This window comes from Macrobrachium nipponense, chromosome 35, assembly GCF_015104395.2.
Source record: "Macrobrachium nipponense isolate FS-2020 chromosome 35, ASM1510439v2, whole genome shotgun sequence".
Classification (NCBI taxonomy): domain Eukaryota; kingdom Metazoa; phylum Arthropoda; class Malacostraca; order Decapoda; family Palaemonidae; genus Macrobrachium; species Macrobrachium nipponense.
In genome coordinates this window covers 38,217,182-38,238,542 of record NC_061096.1, presented here as the reverse complement: position 1 = coordinate 38,238,542, position 21,361 = coordinate 38,217,182, and the positions used below count along the sequence as shown (strand labels likewise).

At 46.7% G+C, this 21,361-nt stretch overlaps 1 protein-coding gene across 1 annotated transcript in view; it reads right to left on the bottom strand.

Annotated features, from left to right (window-relative positions):
- Nucleotides 1–21,361, bottom strand: part of LOC135208654 (uncharacterized) — a gene marked incomplete in the record, with an annotated part of 113,041 nt that overhangs the window by 4,730 nt on the left and 86,950 nt on the right. Inside the window, 4 exon segments of the mRNA XM_064241052.1 lie at nt 668–857; nt 1,097–1,200; nt 1,634–1,713; nt 2,120–2,268. Coding sequence (XP_064097122.1) covers nt 668–857; nt 1,097–1,200; nt 1,634–1,713; nt 2,120–2,268 — 523 coding nt within the window.

Genomic DNA, 21,361 nt, shown 5'->3' with positions numbered 1-21,361 from the left:
ATGATAATTTTTCAGTCAAGTTTTCACCCTTTTTCTTTTTTTCTTTAAGTCAGATTTACCAGTGTGATGTAAGAATAGTAGTCCATCCAGTGCCTTTAGTATAGAGGTTCAAATGTGACTGATGATATTCATTCTACAAATTCCAGCAGAGCTGCCAATTCTACATAATGATGTAGATTGCCAGATGACTTTCTTCCTGGACTAACAATGCTTATGGTTAACTCCAACTAGAGAAGTCCTAGTAAATGTGTCCCCACCTGAAAACCCTCAACCATAAGGTTAAGGAAGTTCAGTTTCTAAAAAAATCATCTTATGGGTGGCCAACAGATATATAATTTTGCTTTAGATAGATAAGCCAACAGATCAGGTGTTTTAATGTGGATAAAGGATTCAGATCAGAACTTGTACCATCTAAGAATTCAGACAGAATATACAAAAGATTAAGAGAATTCATATGATGTCTACACCCGTAAAGAAAAAAACCGGACGCAAATGTAAATGATGACGATGATTACATGATAGCAAAACAGTATCAAGAAGAATGATGGGCCTTTAGAGAATACAGTAAAAATAATTTGTGAAATATATAATTTACTAAGCAAATGTCTAAAATACCTGTAGTACTGTTAATAAAAACATACAAGATCACAGGATTAAAAATACTCACCAGTTACAGGAATATGCAGAGCAATCATGGTTTCTTTTACTTTGGTAAAATATGGCCAATGAGTTTCAGATCCTGTTGCCTGAGATTTTGTTTGATGGTAATAATAGCCATCCTGCATATTTTCCCACTTTCTTTGGCACTGTAGACTTCCAACACTGTAACCACCATTATCCATTTGTACAGAAATTTCCTGACAAGGACAGCAAAGACTAAATAAGAATCTCTACAGATTAAGATTAAGAAATATACTTAAAAAAACAAGGTAATACATATCAACAATGAAGAATAATAATTTATTCAAAAGTAATACAACAGCATTCTGACAAGATAAGCACAAATTTGACCAAATCCTAAAACACAAAGAATCACAACACAAGCTAAAAACATGAGAGCTATAAAAATTGTTTGGTAAAAATCAATTATTCTCACCTCCCATCTTTCTTGAGTTGTGGCTGAAGAAGATATGACACTAAAGGAATCCTTTATGTTTTCAAGCAATAGATTTATGGCAGAGTGTACCCACACAAAGCCTTCTGTCGAAGAAACATACAACACCATTTAACATAATACACCATCAGCAAAATATTTCTCTTTGGCAAATAATATGAAATCATCTTGAGGCCTGATTCACTAAGAATGTAGTTAACAAAAAAGTTTTCAACATATTTTGTTAAAATGAAACATGAAAAATATTAATTTCACTTGCCCAGACCATCAAGCACGAAAATCAACCAGATTACTGAGGAATAAAATTTTTCATGCTTAATACTACATTATGATCCTTTCACTGTTGTTTCTCAGTGTCACTTAGGAACAATACTAAAGAAGCCAGTTTTCCCTCACACCACAGAGACAGGTCTAGTTAGCCAAAAGGTTGTAATAATACATAATTTTTTTCTGCAATAAAAAAAAAGAAGAAAAAAATCAATGTGGGAATTACGACTGTGACCACAAAGAGTACCTTACCATCAACATTAATTTCTTGGTATTCAGAGTTCCCGCCATATTTTTCATGAACTGATGATGACAAGTTGCTCTGAGGTTGTCTGGTAATAAAAATCGTAAAATATTAAGCAAAAGGAATTTTATATATACTAGAAAAAATTATGTGTTAATTAATTACTAGCCTTTTATAAGAAATATGTATGGAAACAATTTTTTTTTGTATGCAAGGCATTGCCTTATATAGGCTTATGTGGTTTCAAGTGTCTCCTGTAAAACTCAGATTTACTACAGACCACAATGACTCAATACCTTAATTGTTCATATACGAAATAAACCCTCGGTCTGAACATTAGGATAAATCTTCTATCACTAGCTGGAAACTGGTCAAGTTAACAAAAAAAAAAAAGACTTAAAACGTTAATCTCCATGACTTATGACCTGAAAATTACTTATACAACAAACAAAAACAACTTATACAACAAACAAAAACAAAGTGTTTGTACTTACATCTGGCCTTTCGTGCCCACTGATGCTTTCATTCCCAATCCAAGGGGATTAATCTCCTTGCCTAAGATATGATGCAGTGCCTCAAAATATTCAAACCGGTGACCTGGACGTCCATGAATCTGTTTCTGCAGAACTTTGACATAAGTTGCCTGAAAGCATTATTATTTTATATTTTGCTTGGTCAGAAAAGAATACTGGCAATAAAGCATTATCATATCCCTAAAGAAAAATCACAAATTTTAAGTAATTTGTATTTTTCCTAGCTATACTTACCCCGAACTACTTCTTTGGAGAATCCTGGATGTCAACCAGTACCAACCAGAAAAACTGGTTATTCCCTCCTGACCCTCAGCCAGGTATGCCCCAGGGTCGAAGATCATGACCTCTGACCTGCAGTCCTTTCAACGCCCCTAGAGCTCCTGCCATCAGATACGCAGGGACAGATGGGTAGGCGTAAAAATTTTGTAGTTCGGGGTAAGTATAGCTAGGAAAAATACAAATTACTTAAAATTTGTGATTCGTTCCGACACCGCATACTTACCCCGAACTACTTCTTAGGAGACTTAATCCTTAGGAGGCAGGAGTATCTAGGGAAGGATGATTCCCTGCCAGGAAGAGGTCATCCTCCTTCAGGCCAGAAGGAGGAGGGAGACCCGCTCCGCTGGATTAGGACAGAGGTGGGGATCCCCTCGCTGTTCAGAGGCAATACCGACTGGTGGGCAACGGAGGGAATAACTTATGAGTGTAAAACAAAGGTCTGTAAGGCGAATATTCCTCTCATAGACTCCCCTGAAGATTGAGAAATTTTATAGATTACATTGAAGGCCCAGTGGGGAAGCGGGGGAGAGGAGCAGGGTAGGATACGGAGGATGGAAACACCACATATACACACTCACATACATATGACGCATACCCCCACTAGGCTAGGCTAGACCCTCTGCTGGCCTGCCACCACCAACCCTATCTCAAAGGCATCAAGGGACCTCCTCGTACAATCCTTGAGGTAATGGGCTGTAAAGGTGGACTGACTCTTCCACACCCCCGCCCGTAGGATCTGGGCAACGGCCGTATTCTTGGAGAAAGACAAGGAGGTGCCTATACCCCTGATGTCGTGGGGCTTCGCGCCTTGTGGGGGGACCAGCCCTGCTCCCTCGTAGGCCCTCCTGATGGTCTCCCTCAACCAGGAGATGGTGTTTTTCGCGACCGCTCTCTTCTCCCGCCCAGTAGAGACAAAAAGATTTTGAATACCGGGGCGGAGTCCTTCTGTCCTGCCGAGATATTTTCTCACTGCCCTGACTGGGCAGAGGAGCAGGTCCTTGGGATCCTTGGACTTAGGAAGAGCTGGAATGGAGAAATCCACGAACCACTCGTCTACCACTGAGGGGTTCTGGGTCTTGGCTACGAAGGACAGCACGAATTTGAAAGTTAGTTCTCCCACCCCCTTGAGTGGGACACCTGGTAGGAGACCATAAAACTCCCCTACCCTCTTGGAGGAAGCTAAAGCCAAGAGGAAGACTGTCTTGAGTGTGAGCTCTCAGTCTGTAATATCCTTGAGCGGCTCGAAGGGGTGCTTTTTCAGAGTGGCCAGGACTCTGGCCACGTCCCATTGAGGGACCGATAGGGATCTGGGGGGACACGTCTGGTCGAATCCCTAATAAATAGGGAGATGTCTTTTGAATTCCCCAGATCTACACCTCTTTGATAGAAGACCTGGCTCAAGGCCACCCTGACTCCTTTGATAGATGTGATGGAGAACCCCTTGTCATCCCTCATATGGATAAGGAATTCCGCGACGTGGGGAATCTTGGCACGCAGGGGGTCCAGGTTCTGCCCCTTGCACCAGGCTCCGAAGAGCTTCCACTTCACTTCACTTGGTAAACCACTACAGACGACTTCCTAAAGCATCCTGAGATTCTGGAGGCCACCTTGTGCGGGAACCCCCTCTTATTCAGGAGAAGCTCGATAGCCTCCACCCATGAAGGCAGAGGGCGTCCAGGCCCTCGTGGAACCTCTCGAAGTGGGGACGTCTTAGAAGGTCCAGCCTTCGGGGGAGTTCCCAGGGTTCTTGAATGGACATCTCCAAGAGGTCAGGGAACCAGTCACTGTCGAGCCACCTGGGGGCTATGAGGGTCATGACCATGACTTTGGAGGTTCGGAGATGATTGAGGACCTGCCTGAGGACTCCAAAGAGGGGAAAGGCGTAGAGGTCTAGTCCATCCCAGGGGAGCTGGAACGCGTCTTCCCACACAGCTGTCGAGTCCAGGACTGGGGAGAACACCGGGAGCCTGCGGTTTAGGCTCGTTGCGAACAAATCCATGGAGGGGGAGCCCCACCTCCCAATCAGCTCACCCGCTACTACCAGGTGTCGGGGCCATTCCACCCCTAGGACCTGCCCTTTTCTGCTGAGTCCATCGGCAATCACGTTCCTTTTCCCCAGAATTAACCTCACTGACAGGGAGATCCCGGCGTTCTCTGCCCACTCCAAAACGGTCTCCGCCAGATCGCACAGGGGTCGTGATTTCAGACCCCCTGCTTTTTTTCGTAAGCAACAACGGTGGCATTGTCGCACATGACTGCCACTCTCTTGTTCCTCAGGCTGTTTTCGAAGGCTTGGAGCTCTTTGAGGATGGCCAGGAGCTCCAGGTTGTTGATATGGAGTCCTCGCTCCCGTTCCAACCACTCCCTCCGCTCATTTCTGCTTGTAGGTGGGCTCCCCAGCCCCCCTTGATGCGTCTGTGAAAAGGAGCATATCCGCTGGAGGTTCGTATTCCAACCACCAGCGAAGGGCCTCCACCATCGACTACGAGGGTTCTATCATCTCCCATCCGTCCTTCAAGTTCCACAGGACGGGCCTCATCTTCAGCCTTCCCTGGGGTACTAGCTTCTCCAGGGAGACGAGGTGGCCTATCAGCCTCTGCCATATCCGAGCTGGTCGGGGTGTGCTTGTCAGGAAGGGGGTCGCTACGTCCCTGAAGTTGGAAATCTGATCCTCCAACGGGAACGCCCTGGCCCTTACTGTATCCAGGTCCATACCCAAGTACACCATCCTGTTGGTGGGCTCCAGGTGTGACTTCTTCCAGTTCAGGACGATACCTAGATGAGAGCAGAGGGTCAGGAGTTCGTCCCTCTGCTCCCTTAAGCGATCCTTTGAGGAGGAAAGGAGTAGCCAATCATCCAGGTACCGCAGGAGGTGCATGCCCTTCTTGTGGGCCCAGGCGGACACGAGGGAGAATATCCTTGTGAAAACCTGCGGTGCCGTTTCTGAACTGGTACGTGGCTCCCTCCCACCTTATGCGAAGGTACTTCCTGCTGGAGGGGTGTACTGGAATCTGGAAATACATGTCCTTGAGGTCGAGGGACAGTATGTAGTCCCCTTCCCTCAGGGCCACCAGAACAGAGCGAGGGGTCTCCATCTTGAATTTCGTCTTGAGGATGTATGTATTGAGGATGGATAGGTTGATTACCGGTCTCCATACCCCCGATGCCTTCGTCACCAGGAAAAGGCGGCTGAAGAACCCTGGGGAGTGGGTGGTCACTCACTGGAGGGCTCCCTTCTCCAACAGAGATAGGGCCTCCAGTCGAAGAGCCTCCCCGTGACCGGGGATCAGGGGGCTGAATGCCCCGCTGTCTGGTTCCTCCGTCAGGGGAGGCTTCCCATCCCAGAAGGGGATTCGGTAACTGTCCCTGAGGACCTGGACGGTCCAGGGATCGGCCCCGAGATCCTCCCAGTCCCGCCAATGATTGGAGAGGCACCCCCCCCCCCCCCCAAGGCATCAAGTTGGGTAGGAGACCTCGCCTCCTACTTCCTCCTGAAGAAGTGGCCGCCTTTCCCCTGTGAGAGGGCGCGGATCTGGCTTTAAAAGCGGAGGAGGGGGCTTTAGCGGTCCTGGAGGAGGGCTGAGTTCTTTGATGGCCCCAGCCTCCTGCAGAAGGTTCCGAAATACCTGCAGGGGTCCCAATCCCCAGTCTGGGTCCTTGTCTTAATTTCTGCGTCTCCGAGTTACGTCTTGGCGCTGGTTGTCTGCCCAAGGACGATGCCCTGTAGACGACGGAGTCCTGGTTGGCCTTCCTCCAACGTTCGATGGCCTCCTCTACCAGGTGATCCGGAAAAAGGGATTCGTCTGACACTGGGGTGTTACAGAGCGCCTTCGCCTCCCTGTCCGGGAAGCCCCTCGGGAGGCGAGCAAGACCTGCGTCCATACGTCTCAGGACCCAGTTTGTCCATAGGGTCAGAAGTTGGGTAGTTAGGAATCCCAGGGACTTGCCCCCTGACAACACCAACTCCTTGAAGGCGGCCAACTCGTTCTCGTCCTGTAGGTCGTGATCTCTCGTGAAGCTGGTGACCGCACCCGTCCAGTGGTCCAACCACGAAGCAACGTGAATGGAGGTCCACGCCATGAACTCCATAGCCATGGCTTCCTGCTGGGAGAACACAACGGGGCCTGTCAACAACCTATCTCCTGAACAGCCCGGCAAGTGGGCTGTGAGGGGGCATTCTACCCTCTTCGGGGGTAGATGCATGCCCTCCGGCGCTTATAACTTCCTCTGCCTGGCTTTGGCAGCTAGAAGGAGCTTCAGGGAGCCCAGGGCCCTGAGGGAATTCTTGGGTCCTGTCACCACCTCCTCCACTTGTGCTAGTGCCAGTGCCTTGGCTGAGTAGAGGGCCTTGGGAAGGGATAGGGAAGGTTTGGACTCCACCTTCCCCCTGAAAAGGCGATCTACTGCCAAGAGTCTCCTGGAGTCGGGGGTGCAGGAGGTTCCACCAAACCATTCAGCGCCCGGATAATACTGAGAACCCTACGGAATGCTGAGCCTTTGTCCATGCCCCCTTGGGCCTCCAGGGAGTTCTGCAGACTGTTGAGCATGAAGGCGTCCTCCTCCAAGTCTTCTCTTGCTACAGACGGCCCCGCCACCAATTGCAGGGATGGGGGAGGAGTGGTTTGTCGGACCGAACCGGTGCCATCTACTTCTATCTGAGGTGCCCCCGGGGCGAAGGGCCCTCCCCACCTGGAGGGGCCATTATGGGCCACCTCCCGGACGAGGGGGGAGCCCCGCCGGGGGGGCACTGGAGCAGCGCGCTCCGCTCCTCCTGCATGACGGGAGGGAGCAGAGGTCTTAAGCCGGACAGAGCCCAGTCAGCAGGAGCCACCAGAACCGACACGGGATCCACCTGAGCTGCTGGGGCACACCCCCTGAGAGGGGGGGAGGCCCCCACTCGGGGAGACCTCAAGGGAGCGGCGTGCTCGGGAACCGATCGCAGGGACCGGGAGGTCCACGAGTGATGACGTCTACGGCGCGAGTTGTCCCGGCGACGGTTGCTCCTACTCCGACCCCTGTGGTCCTGGCTATGACAAGAGATCTGGACCTATGGTCCAGGGAGGAGGAGAAAGAATGACCTCGACTTACCCCCGTAGTACCTCCTCCTGGAATGGTAGCGCCTCCTCAAAGATCTGTATGAGGAACCGCCTGATGAACCGCCTCTCCTCCTGTCTCTTCTGCGGTGACTCCTGTCCCGGGGTGAGCGGGAGGAGCGGGCGGGACGATCCCCCACCTCCGGGGATGTCGCTGGGAGTGCGGAGGTGGAAGAGGAGAGTCCCACAGGGATCCCAGGGGGAACAAGCGGCGTACCTCGCTCTGGAGCGGCGCACTCCGCGGCTGGTGGCAAGCTCTTGCAGGCATGTAGCGCCGCAACCAACGCGTCCATGGATGGCATGCCCCGCAGGCTACCACAAGCCCAGCACTCCTGCAAAAAAGAAAAACTGTCCACCTGTACACCTCTCATCACAGACTCCTCGGGTCCCGCCATTTGCAGAGACCCGGCAACAGACTCACCTAGGTCCCCTCGCAGGGAGGAGACGGGGGAACACTCCTGACGCCCTTCCGGGGAATCCTGAGAGGGAGCAGGTGATGGCGAAGGGCCTCCCAGGCCACGGCTCGTGCTCCTACTCCGTGGATCCTCCGAGGAAGCCTTCTTGGCTGGAGCATGAGGTTTCTTCTTGCGCTTGGTAGTGGCCAGATCCCCTTGATGATCCAACCACACGACGCACTCACCACGTGTAGCTTCCCACGAACAAGGGCAACCCCGACACTTACTACACAAAGTGTGGGGATCGATCTTAAAAGGCAAAAGGAAGGACCCACAGGTCCTGCCCTCCAGACCTGGGCAACGCCGTTGCGATGAAGCTTCCATAAGAACCGAAAGACCACACACACCACACACAAGGAGAGACAAAGGAAAACGGGCCGGTAAATGGACAACGAGCTGGAGCATGTAAATGCTACAGCGACCAGGAAAGGACAGCAGGTCAGAGGTCGTGATCTTCGACCCTGGGGCATATCTGGCTGGGGATCAGGAGGGAATAACCAGTTTTTTCTGGTTGGTACTGGATTGACATCCAGGATTCTCCTAAGAAGTAGTTCGAGGTAAGTATAAGGCGTCGGAACAAATACTAAAATAGTGGTGTATATTATGTATTCTAAAGGCACTTGAGCCATAAAGCAAAAAAAAAAAGTTTGAAATGTTTTGTAGCTATCTAAAGAAAACATTTTTTTTTATTCATAAATAATTATTTCAGTACATCTTATATTGCAAATAACTTGGAGTCCATAACAATCAAATACTTCACTTCTATCAAGGGATGACCTACTTACTGCTTACTAGCATATTTGCAGAAATGCCCAGATAAAATAAATCACTTTCATCCTCACTGTAAGCCTGGTAAAACAGATGTCCATGCACACCTGTGGTTTCAAGTCAACATGCTTGGTAGGCAATGACAATGATGAAATTGTTTCAGCCATCCCTCAGAAACTTTGAAGCTGGCATACCACAGATGATGGCATGCTTCTTAGTTGCTTCTTTTAACTCCATTCCATAAACAATCATCACACCATTTGCACACAGCATTCTCAAGAAGTTAATTTTTTTTATCATCTTGGTTGTCTTGGTGCTAGCTTTAAATAACCACAATGTTCTAAATCATACCCTTTATGGTTAAAGACAAGAAACTTCCCTTTCAAACATTTAAAATCAAAGATCATTTGCCTACTAAAACCATAACACTAGGCAGCATCACTATTGCCCACCCTCTTCCTGATTTTCAAAATAACTCAAATATTTTTCTATGTTTAATAGTTTTAGCATCTTTCTTTGGAGATGAATTATTGATTCAAATGGTATTACTAAATCAAACAGAGAACATTGAGGTGAGATGATAAAAAACCTTCACTCACAAATTTCATTTCTCAGTTTAACAGGTATAGAAAATAACAATGACGGAAACATAAGGACTGTAATAAACGATGTGTAATGCGCATAGCTGGCTGATGGTCTGTGGAGGAACAGAGAGATGAATATATATACACATTTCAAGCAGGATATTAAGAATGTTTGTGGGGATACAAATATAAAATTTTCATAATAAAATTAAGTTTCATATATACTTACCAAGTAATTACATAGGTGATGTATCTACCTTGCATGGCAACTTTTTGAATTTTGCGGTTGCACTTCTTTTGTTTATTTTAAAGGTGACACCCTACCAACTACCAGGGAAAGAATGAACAACCCAGCAGCCATGTTCAAATTGTTTGTGCCCTCACGTCCATAGAGGAGAGGTGGGTGGGCTTTGATTCTGTAATTACCTGGTAAGTACTACTATATATGAAACATCATTCTATAATGAAAAAGTAATTTTCATATAAATAACTTACCAATTACAGTAACACCCCAAACTTGCACGATTTGAGTTGCATGAATTCAGAGACATACAGACTTTTGGTTAACTTACCCTTACAGCCTAACTCGCTGCAATACTGAATACAGTGGTACCTCGAGATACGAAATTAATCCGTTCCGAGGCGGCCTTCGTATCATGAGTTTTTCGTATTTTGAACCGCATTTTACATGTAAAATGCCTAATCCGTTCCAAGCCCTATAAAGCTAAATTGACCCATAAACAATGAAATACTACAACAATTTGGACCATTCAATACCAAACTTAATACGCACTAGTAGCACTAATATGTATGTACCTGTAAATAAAGTGTATTAGTGTACATGGTATACAAGAAATACTGTACGTACATACGTACGTATGTAGTAAAATGTGGAAGCTTACCTTTCGAGTGAGGCTATCTCCGAAAGTGGCGACAGAGGAGGAGGACAAACGGCAGAAAACTTCTTATAGTACGTACACTTAACTTTACGAAACATAAAAAAAGTCAGGAAAACATAAACTTTCTTCACCACTTTCAACTTTCTGTTTTTTCGTAGTATCACTCGGTTCTTCTTTTTTGCTTACTACTACTAAAGGACTCTTTAAAAAATAACTATCCAAGGAAGATTGCTTCTGCCTGCTTTTGACAATATTCCTGAAACGACTCGGGCAAACGTCATCGAACTGTGCAAGCATACAACCTGTGTAAGCCTTTTCGGGGTGTCTTTTTTCTAGAAATGATTGCACCTTATGAAAAGCAACTAGAGCATCCTTAATTTCTGCCATTGTCATAGCGTCGTCGTCCTCCTCACCGCTGCTAGAGAACTCTTCTTGAACGACGTTATGTTGCATGGCCTCCAACTCCTTCAGGTCATCCGTGTAAGCTCCCTCTTGGTGCTCCTCGAGAAGGTCATTGATGTCGTCCTCGTCGACGACCAGCCCCATGGACTTGCCGAGTGCAACGATCTCGTCAAGATCTGGTTGCAAAACAGTTTCAGGATCGTCAACTGTCCCTGAATCTGCAGCACCAGCTTCGCCCACGTCGAATCCCTCAAAGTCTTGAGCGGATACGGCATCAGGCCAGAGTTTCCTCCACGAAGAATTCAAGGTTCACCTCGAAACCTCCTGCCAAGCTTGGTCGATGAGTCGGATGCATAACACAACATCGAAATGCTCCTTCTAAAATTCACGCAAAGTGAGGTTTGTGGTATCGGTGATGTCGAAACATCTCTTGAAAAGATGTTTCATATACAGCTTCTTGAAGTTCGATATCACTTGCTGGTCCATGGGCTGGAGGAGAGGGGTGGTGTTAGGCGGAAGATAAAGAACCTTGATAAACTAATACTCCGCTAGGATATCTTCCTCAAGGCCAGGAGGGTGAGCAGGGGCATTGTCCAACACCAGCAGACATTTCAGAGGGAGGCGCTTCTCTTCCAAGAATTTCTTCACTGTCGGGCCAATACACAGATTTACCCACTCGGTGAACAAAAGTCTCGTTACCCAGGCTTTCGCATTAGCCCTCCACATCACTGGAAGCTTCTCCTTAAGCACTTTGTGGGCCTTGAAAGGCTCAAGGAGTCTCCGAATGATACACAAGTAGGGGCTTCACCTTGCAATCCCCACTGGCGTTCGAACAAAGTGCGAGCGTAAGCCTGTTTTTCATAGGCTTATGCCCAGGTAGCTTCTTCTCTTCCTGCTTGATGTACGTCCGACAAGGCATTTTTTCCAAAAAAGGCCAGCCTCATCACAGTTGAAGCTGTAGCTTTCATTGAGCGTCATCTTGTCGAACGTCTTAATAAAGGCTTCGGCTGCTTTCGTGTCCGAGCTGGCTGCCTCCCCGTGCCGCACAACCGAATGGATGCCAGTCCAATTACGGAATTTCTCGAACCACCCATGAGAAGCCTTGAACTTTGGGGTTGGCGTCAATGTCCCTTCTCCTCAGTCGTCTTTGGCCTGGGCAATCAAATCACCGAAAATAGTGCTGGCCTTGTGGCAGATTGCCGTCTCCGTTATCGTATCACCAGCGATTTCTTTGTCTTTTATCCAGACAAGAAGCAGCCTTTCCATCTCATCGTGCACGTGGCTCCTCTTGCTGGACAAAATAGTCACGCCCTTGGAAGGTGTAGCTGCTTTGATGACATCCTTCTGCTTAAGGATGGTGCCTATTGTCGATGGATTTCGGCCGTATTCCTTGGCGATCACACTCAATCGAATACTAGCTTCATATTTTTTAATGATCTCCATCTTCGTCTCCAACTTTCTTGGGAGCCATGACTACGTATATACTGTACGTAATTAATTTATGTAGTACATATACGTATGAAATAAACTTCTCACACAACACGATAAAATAGTACTACAACGAAATCACTAACGAATTTACGTTAATAAACGAAATCGTATAGAACAGACGAATTCTGCGCGCTTACGATACCAATGATGCTGCCAAGTGGCCGAAGAAGCACGCCGCTACGTAGATGCACGATGGGAGAGATGCTGACCAATAGGAGAGCAGGATCTTATGGCAGTGGCTAGCATTAGGAACCAATGGGAAAGCGGGAGGATGGTAGCGAGTCTACTCAGTTGACGGCACGCGAGTTTTAAAATTGTTATCAGTGGTCCGGGCAAATCTCGGACTTTACAGCAACAACCTTTCGTATCTTGAACAATTTTCGTATGTAGAGCCACAAAAATCTTCGTATTTGCTTTCGTATCTCGAGTTTTTCGTAAGTCGACCCTTTCGTATTTTGAGGTACCACTGTATTAGAGCCACTAGAATCTAACAATAGGTAATTCTAAATAATCGGTTGAAAACTAATCAGGACACATGTACCATGGGTCCTTTGGTGGCTTCTCAACAAATTGTGTAACTCACCCAGCACCCCTGGCGAGTCAGTTAGTAGTATCTTGTCTAAGATGAGGGTATGAAAGTGAAATGGATGAGATAACTGGTTTATTTTCTTTTCAATTTTCTTTCTCCTTCTTTACCTACGGGCAGTAAGAAGAGAGTATCGTCACAGGCAGGAATGGACAAGATAACTGTTAGTTATCATCAATGTAAGATACCTATCAGTAGCAAGACATTCCTCTCTTTAGCAAAGGGGACAGGAATGATAACAAACCTACATAAGTGGATACGTTGGTTTGGTAGTAGAACAAATGCATTCTTATCTTTCTCATACGCAATGAACTGACATTGTATAGAAACCCAGAAGTCAGAATCTATGATATTCATACATATCTTAGATTCTGAAATACTGGTCAGTTGTTTCTTAGAATACTGTTATTCAAAAAACTGATCAAAGGTGGCATACCTACAGTTAGTTATTAGTACAGGCAGTCCCCAGGTTACAACGGGTTCGGCTTACGACGTTCCGAGGTTAAGGCGCTTTTCAATTATATTCATCAGAAATTATTTCCAGGGTTACAACGCATGTTCCAGGGTTACGACGCATGTTCCAGGGTTACGACGCCTACAACGCTCATCTGGCAGAAGAAATATGACACCAAAAATGCAAAATAATCAATATTTGAAGGTTTTTTTATGCAAAATGCAATAAGAATGCAGTTTACATAGTTTTGAATGCACCCAAAGCATTAAAAGTAAAGTTTTCTTAGGATTTTTGGTGATGTTCCAGCTTATGACGATTTTCAGGTTACAACGCGTCTCAAAAACGGAACCCCCGTCGAAACCCTGGGACTGCCTGTATTTACCTCCCACCAAAATTAAGTCTAGTATCCTAATGTTAAGACCAAGAGTTTGTTTTGTATATGAACAAGCAGCCAGAACAAAGCAAGTACAAAATAACAGCTGGAAAAATGTAAAAAACTGCTGCAAATGGTGCGCTGTTTACACAACTGACGGCAGAAACAAATTGAATATGGCTGTGAGGTTGTTCCTTCTTTCCCCAGTAGCGGGCAAGGAGTCACCTATAAAATAAACAAAAGAAGCGTTACCATGAAATTCAAAGTTTCTGCACAAGGTCGATACATCAGCTATGTAATTACTAGATAAGTTACCTAGATATAACAGAAACTTTTGGAAATGGTACCAGAAAGTGATGGCACTGGCAGGTACCAAAACTTCTGTACCCCTCAGCAATCTTAATTTGAAAACTCATTTACAGCCTAATATTATTTTCCAGCATTTATCTTTATTTTTTCCTGAGTAACAAATAATCAGTTTAATAAACATAATGACAAAAAAATCTTTGCAAAGAATCCTTGGACTTATTGCAAAAAACAAGATCTTCAAGACACTGAAGGTTAAAAAAATCTGCAATACTTTGGTAGCAGTAAAGCAAACTACTCAACTCCTGGAGTAAAGAATCCTTGGACTTATTGCAAAAATGATATTGTTAAACTTCAATAAAGTTTTGTACATACTTACCCGGCAGATATATACTTAGATATAGTCTCCGACGTCCCGACAGAATTCAAAACTCGCGGCACACGCGACAGGTAGGTCAGGTGATCAGCCCACCCCCGCCGCTGGGTGGCGGGACTAGGAACCATTCCCGTTTTCTAATCAGATTTTCTCTTCCACCTGTCTCCTGAGGGGAGGCTGGGCGGGCCCTATATCGTACATATCTGCCGGGTAAGTATGTACAAAACTTTATTGTAGTTTAACAATATCATTTTTGTACATGCAATTTCCCCGGCAGATATATATACTTAGCTGATTGGCACCCTTGGAGGAGGGCAAGAGACAGCTACATTTAAATAAATATAAATATAATAAAAACAGGAAAACAACATATGTTGTAGGTATAATAAACAACCTTGGTTCCTACCTGAGAGGGCAGAAGACTTCATGGATACTGTCTGAGTCTGCTTGCCTCAAGAGCTTCAGAGAGGATGAGACCTGTGACTGATAACCCTTTTGGATCATGCCAATGGGGTCTTGCCCACTTACTTGACAGAGCCTTGTCTTGGATTGTGCCAATGGGGGCTGACCCACTTACATGGCAGAGCCTTCACCTGTATCGTATCAACGGGGGCTAACCCTCTTACATGACAGAGCTTTAGGCACTTAAGATATTACAAGGAGCACAATAACCAATCCCGACCACCTGACCACACTAAAAATGTTAGAAACTACGACTTGAAAGGGGTCCACCTCCAGCACCCTCTTCCAATCGACCTAACAAACACATCACAAACCATTAAAAACCCTAACATAACTATACTAAAAAGGATTGGCTTCAGCTCCCTGTCCCAGCAACGAATCCGCAGATACGTAAGATCCAAGAGAGAAGCATTTATCGTAAGTTACTTGAATGTCTCTTAAATAATGTGATGCAAAGACCGAGTTGCATCTCCAATAAGTTGTCTCGACAAGAGTTTGTAGAGACAAATTCTTGTAGAAAGCTAACGAGGTAGCAATGGCTCTAACCTCATGAGCTTTAACTCTTAGGAACTCCAGGTGCTCTTCCCTACAGGCTAAGTGGGCTTCTTTGATCACATCTTTGATAAAGAAAGCTTGAGCATTCTTAGAGATTGATCTTTTAGGATCTCTAACAGAGCACTATAAGCTTTCCTTATTACCACCCAGTTTTCTCTTCCTCTCTAGGTAAAACTTAAGGATCCTGACTGGACACAGAGTCCTTTCTTGTTCTCTTCCTGTCAGAGAAGACAGTCCCTTAACCTCGAAAGTCCTCGGCCAAGGTTTCGAAGAGTTTTCATTCTTCGCGAGAATAGAAAGCTGAGTCGTTCCTGAAGCCAACAGTATCTTCTAAGGCTTGGAGTTCACTTAACCTCTTGGCTGAGGCTAAAGCGAAGAGAAATAACGACTTTCTTGTAAGATCTCTGAACGAAGCTGTATGTGGAGGTTCAAACCTGGGGGATATCAAATATCTTAGGACCACATCCAGGTTCCAACTGGGTGTCCTAATATTCTTAGTCTTCGAAGTCTCGAAGGATCTAATTACATCATGTAGATCTTTGTCCTCTGCAATATTTAGGCCTCTATGCCTGAAGACTGAAGAAAGCATGCTTCTGTAGCCTCTAATAGTGGAAACGGCCAGACTACATTTCTCCCTCAAGTAAAGGAGGAAATCAGCTATATTTGTCACAGAGGTACTGGAAGAGGATATCTTATAGCTCTGCTCCATCTGCGAAACACCTCCCACTTCGACTGGTAGACTCGAACAGTAGATGGTCTTCTTGCTCTTGCGATTGCCTTCGCAACTCCTCGAAAAAAACCTCTCGCTCTGACAAGTCCTTCGATAGTCTGAAGGCAGTCAGACTGAAAGCGGGGAGGTTTTTGTGATATCTGTCGAAGTGGGGTTGTTTGAGAAGATCACTCCTGAGTGGGAGCGATCTCGGAAAGTCTATCATCCATTCCAGTACCTCTGTGTACCAGTTTTGGGCTGGCCAAAACGGGACGATGAGAGTCAGTTTGGTTCCTTCTGTTGCTGCAAACTTTCTCACCACTTCTCCTAGAATCTTGAATGGTGGAAAAGCATACCCGTCTAGTCCGGACCAACTGAGAAGGAGACCGTCCACTGCTACCGCCCTTGGATCTGAGATTGGGGAGCAGTAATTTTCCAGTCTTGTGTTCCAATGTGTGGCGAACAGGTCTATGTTCGGTCTTCCCCAGAGGTTCCAAAGTCTGTTGCAGACCTCTGGATGCAGGGTCCATTCCGTAGGAAGTACTTGCTCCTTCCTGCTCAGAAGGTCGGCTCTGACATTCTTTTCCCCTTGTATAAATCTTGTCAGGAGAGTGATTTTTCGCTCCTTGGCCCAAAGCAGTAACTCTCTTGCCTTCTCGTAAAGGCAGAACGAGTGAGTTCCTCCTTGCTTCTTGATGTAAGCTAAGGCTGTAGTGTTGTCGGAATTGATCTGCAACACTGATCCTGAGATCTGAGCCTCGAAGTGCAGGAGTGCCAGCTGAACCACTGCCAACTCCTTTAGGTTGATGTGCCAAGACACCTGTTCCCCTCTCCAGGTGCCTGACACTTCTCTCGCGCCCAGAGTGGCTCCCCAGCCCGACTCTGAGGCGTCGGAAAATAACACTAGCCGAGGGCTCGGAGCATGAAGGGACACGCCTTCGTTGAGCCTGAACAGGTTCAGCCACCAACGTAGATCTTCCTTTATCTTCCTTGAGACAAGGAAGGAGTCTGACAACTTCTGGGACTTCTGATCCCAATTCTCCTTGAGGTAAAATTGCAGAGGCCTTAGATGAAGCCTTCCTAGAGAAATGAACTGTTTCATCGAGGAAAGGGTCCCCAGAAGACTCATCCAATCCCTCACCGAACATTGTTCTTTCTCTAGGAAGGTTGCTACTTTTTCTAAGCAGCGGTCTTGTCTTTCTTGTGACGGAAACACTTGAAAACCCTGAGAATCCATCCGAATCCCCAGATAGATGATGCTCTGCTGGGGAATCATCTGGGATTTTCCGAGGTTTACTAACAGTCCTAAGGACTGGGTCAACTTCAGGATCAAAATTAAGTCCTCCAGACAGCGGACCTGCGACTGGGCCTGAATCAGCCAGTCGTCTAGGTACAACGATATCCGAACCCCTTTCAGATGTAGCCAATGCACCACATTTCTCATCAGACCTGTGAACACTTGCAGGGCTGTTGAAAGCCCGAAGCAGAGAGCCCAAAACTGAAATGTTTTCCCTCTTACCACAAATCTCAGGTATTTACTGGACGACGGGTGGATTGGCACGTGGAAATACGCATCCTGAAGGTCCAGGAACACTATCCAGTCCCCTGGACGAAGGGCTGCTAAAACAGAGGATGTCGTCTCCATCGTGAACTTCTTCTTTGCCACGAACAAGTTCAGAGCGCTCACGTCCAATACCGGTCTCCAACCTCCTGAGCTTTTTGGAACCAAAAACAGGCGGTTGTAAAACCCCGGGGAATTGAGCTCTTCTACTTCCTCTATTGCTTCTTTGTCCAACATTTGGTTCACCAGATGTTGAAGGGCTTGGTTCTTGATGGGGTCCTTGTATTTTGCTGTTAACTCCCTAGGAGTTGTCGTCAAGGGAGGTTTTTCCCTGAAGGGGATCAGATATCCTTTCTTTATGATGGATAGGGACCAGGCATCAGCCCCTTTCTGTGCCCAGACTCTGTGAAACTTTAGAAGTCACTGCTGTTTCACTGGCTCTTAACGAAAGGTCTTCGTGAAGACCTTCCTCTCTTCTCCGATCGTCTACTCCTAAGAGAGGATCTAGGGGCGGACCTTCCCCGAAAGGGCTGCTGGAAGGGAGCCTTTTCCTTCTTTGTCACCGGGACCACAGGCTTAAGTCTCTTAGCCGATTGAGCGAGCAGATCTTGCGTGGCTTTCTCGGATAAGGACCTAGAAATATCCTTCATTATTTCTTGCGGAAAGAGGTGACCAGATAGGGGCGAATATAACAGAGCGGATCTCTGAAGAGGAGAAACTGACTTGGTTAAGAAGGAGCTGTACACTGCTCTCTTCTTAAGAATACCGGATCCAAAGAGGGAGGCAATCTCTGTGGACCCATCCATCACTGCCTTGTCTAGACACGACAAAACACTGGCCAGTTCCTCCATGCTGACGAATTTCGGATCCTGCGCCTTCTTGGCTAGAGCTCCTAATACCCAATCCACGAAATTAAACACTTCAAGGGTACGAAACAGGCCCTTGAGGAGATGGTCCATTTCACACATCCCCCAAGCGGCCTTCGCGGACTGTAGGGAGCGTCTCCTTGAAGAGTCCACCAGAGCGGAGAAGTCTGCATCAGTGGATGAATGGAGTCCCAGGCCCATGGGCTCCTTGGTATCATACCACATGCCTGGTTTCCCAGCAAGCTTGGACGGTGGGCAGGAAAACACCGTCTTTCCTGCTTCTTTCCTAGAAAGAAGCCAGCTCTCTAGACCTTTAATGGCCTTCTTCATCGAGAGAGTCGGGGTCATCCTGACGAAGGAGGGGGACTTCGACAGTTTAGTACTGGACAGCAAAGATCCTGGGGAAGGAGGGTATGCCGGGCGAAGAGAATCTCCGAAAACTTGCAGGAGGAGAGAAGCAAGTCTCTTGTAATCAGAGATCCCCGCGTCCTTTGGGGTTTCTTCCTCAGACACCTCTTCCAAAGCCGTTGCTGGAGAGGAGGGCTTTTCAGGAGAAAGACCCTTAGGAGGAGAAATACTTTTCCCCTTATCCAACGCTCTATCAGGAGAACAGAGTCTCTTCCCAACAAGAGCTCTACCCGAAGACGAACCAATATCCACTTGTTGGAGATTAGCCAAAGTACGGCGCCTGTTAACATCCTTGATTCTAAATGGGTCCTGGCGCCAGACAGGAGAGGTGCTTGCGTCCTTAAAAGCGCGCCTGTCAGAAGTAGGGCGCCCACTGAGATTAGGGCTCATGAAAGGCTCCTGGCGCCTGGGAGGAGAGGAGCTTGTGTCACGGCGGGGGCGCCTGGGAGGCGACATGCGCCTGCGAGGAGAAAGGCGGATGTCTTGACCTTGGTGCCATGCAGGAGAGGCGCTTGCGTCCTTCACAGGAAGCCTGGAAGGAGAAAAGTGCCAGCCAAGATCCTGGCGCCTACTAGGAGAGGCGCTTGAGTCTTTATAAGGGCGTCTGGAAGGCCTATTATGATCAGGGAGCCTCTTAGACTCTAGGCGCTTGTAAGGCAAGGAGCGTCCTTCCCTTGAAGAGCGTCTGGAAGGAGAACGAAGCCTGCTACTTCCAGAGAAAAGTCGTTTTCGGTCTCTGTACGGAGAGGAGCTCTCGTCTCTCCCGTGACGTCTGGAAGAACGAAATCGCTCACGGGAAACCCTTGAAACGTCTGAATACAGGAGGTTTTCAGGCTCCTGGCGCCTGTCAGGAGAGGCGCTTGTGCCTCGTGACAAACTCCTAGAAGGTCTCTTAGAAGATGGGAGCTTTCGATCAGAAGAGAGCTTGACAGGAGAAGACGTACGTCCATGAGCGGCGGCATAAGAAGTAGAAGGTTTCACTGGGGACGAATACCTTTCAGGAGAAGGGCATTTGCTAGAGCCAGAGCGCAGACTAGCAGCCCCTCTCTTAACCGAGCTCTTGATAGGAAGAGAGACATCCTTCTTTCGAGAAGAGCCCTTCGAAAGTACTCCTACCAGGGCGGACAACTGTTCCTGGAGCCCAACCAGAACTTCCTTCGTCTTCGAAGAAACTCCTTCCGGAGAGGAGTCAGGAGATCTTGGAACTCTCTTTTTCTGAGCAGGCGAATACTCCGGGTAAGGCTCAGGGCTGGAATCCAATGCGTCGCCTACAGGAGGCTTCCAGGCTCTCTTGAGAGGACGAGACTTAGACAAGGAACTCCACCCTCGTCTAGGCGAAGACGAAGACGAAGTTGCGATTGCAAGCTACGAATCGAGGCTCTCATTGCAGCCATCTCCGCAGACGAATCCACGGGTTCGATGCGGGGGGAAGGGGCTGAAACCATACTAGGAGCAGGAGAAATTACAGAAGAGTTAGGAGCTACTTCCTGCTCAATAGAGCAGGATCTACTAGAGCTTCTGATGGAAGCCTTCCTGACTCTATCCTTCTCCAGCTTTCTGATATATGCAGCCAAATTCTTCCATTCTACTTCAGTTAAACTTTCACACTCTACACAGGTGTTAGTTACTGAACAAGCATTCCCCCTACTTTTAACACAAACCGTGTGAGGATCTACCGAAGCTTTCGGTAGTCTCACCTTACATTCCTCTTTCGCACAAACCCTAAACACAGGTTCAACATCAGACATTCTAAAGAGCAATCCAAATCAAAAATAAAAATAACGGTCCACAAAAAGCGTATGCCAAAGCCAAAGATCAAATACGTCACCAAAGGTCAACCAGAGAATCCTCAGCAATTGAGAAAGAATTTCTATGCAGGAGGAACCAACAACGATGTTGTCGGAACCGGCGACAGAGAAAATCTGATTAGAAAACGGGAATGGTTCCTAGTCCCGCCACTCAGCGGCGGGCTGGGGGGTGGGCTGATCACCTGACCTACCTGTCGCGTGTGCCGCGAGTTTTGAATTCTGTTGGGACGTCGGAGACTATAGCTAAGTATATATCTGCCGGGGAAGTTGCATGTACAAAAATATGACTTTCAAGACACTGAAGGTTAAGAAAATCTGCCATAAAGCTTTGAACGGTTGAATAAAGTACAGACACCCCTTTTCATTTCATTACCACAAATGTTGACAGAGAGAATCAAAGAAATAATGACTATGATGTATGATATTTATGATAACTCTACAAAAAGTGAACAATTAATTAAACAAAAGTGCATACACTGCTGATACTTCATGACAAGAAAATATGAAGATCCTATACAGCAAGCTAAATACTAATCCAAATGTAAACCAGCATACATGCGGGAGCCCATATAACATGCCAGAAACTACAAAAGCAAAAAAGCTGAGAAGGCAAATGTAAGTTATGAGGTAAACAATTAAGTTTGGAGTGAACTACACATCATTACAATAAGCTTTCTTAATTATGGAACAAAGCATCTAGAGTGAGAAAAAATGATAAATTTCTTATGAAACACCAACATCAAACAAGGTATCGTATCTTACCTTTAG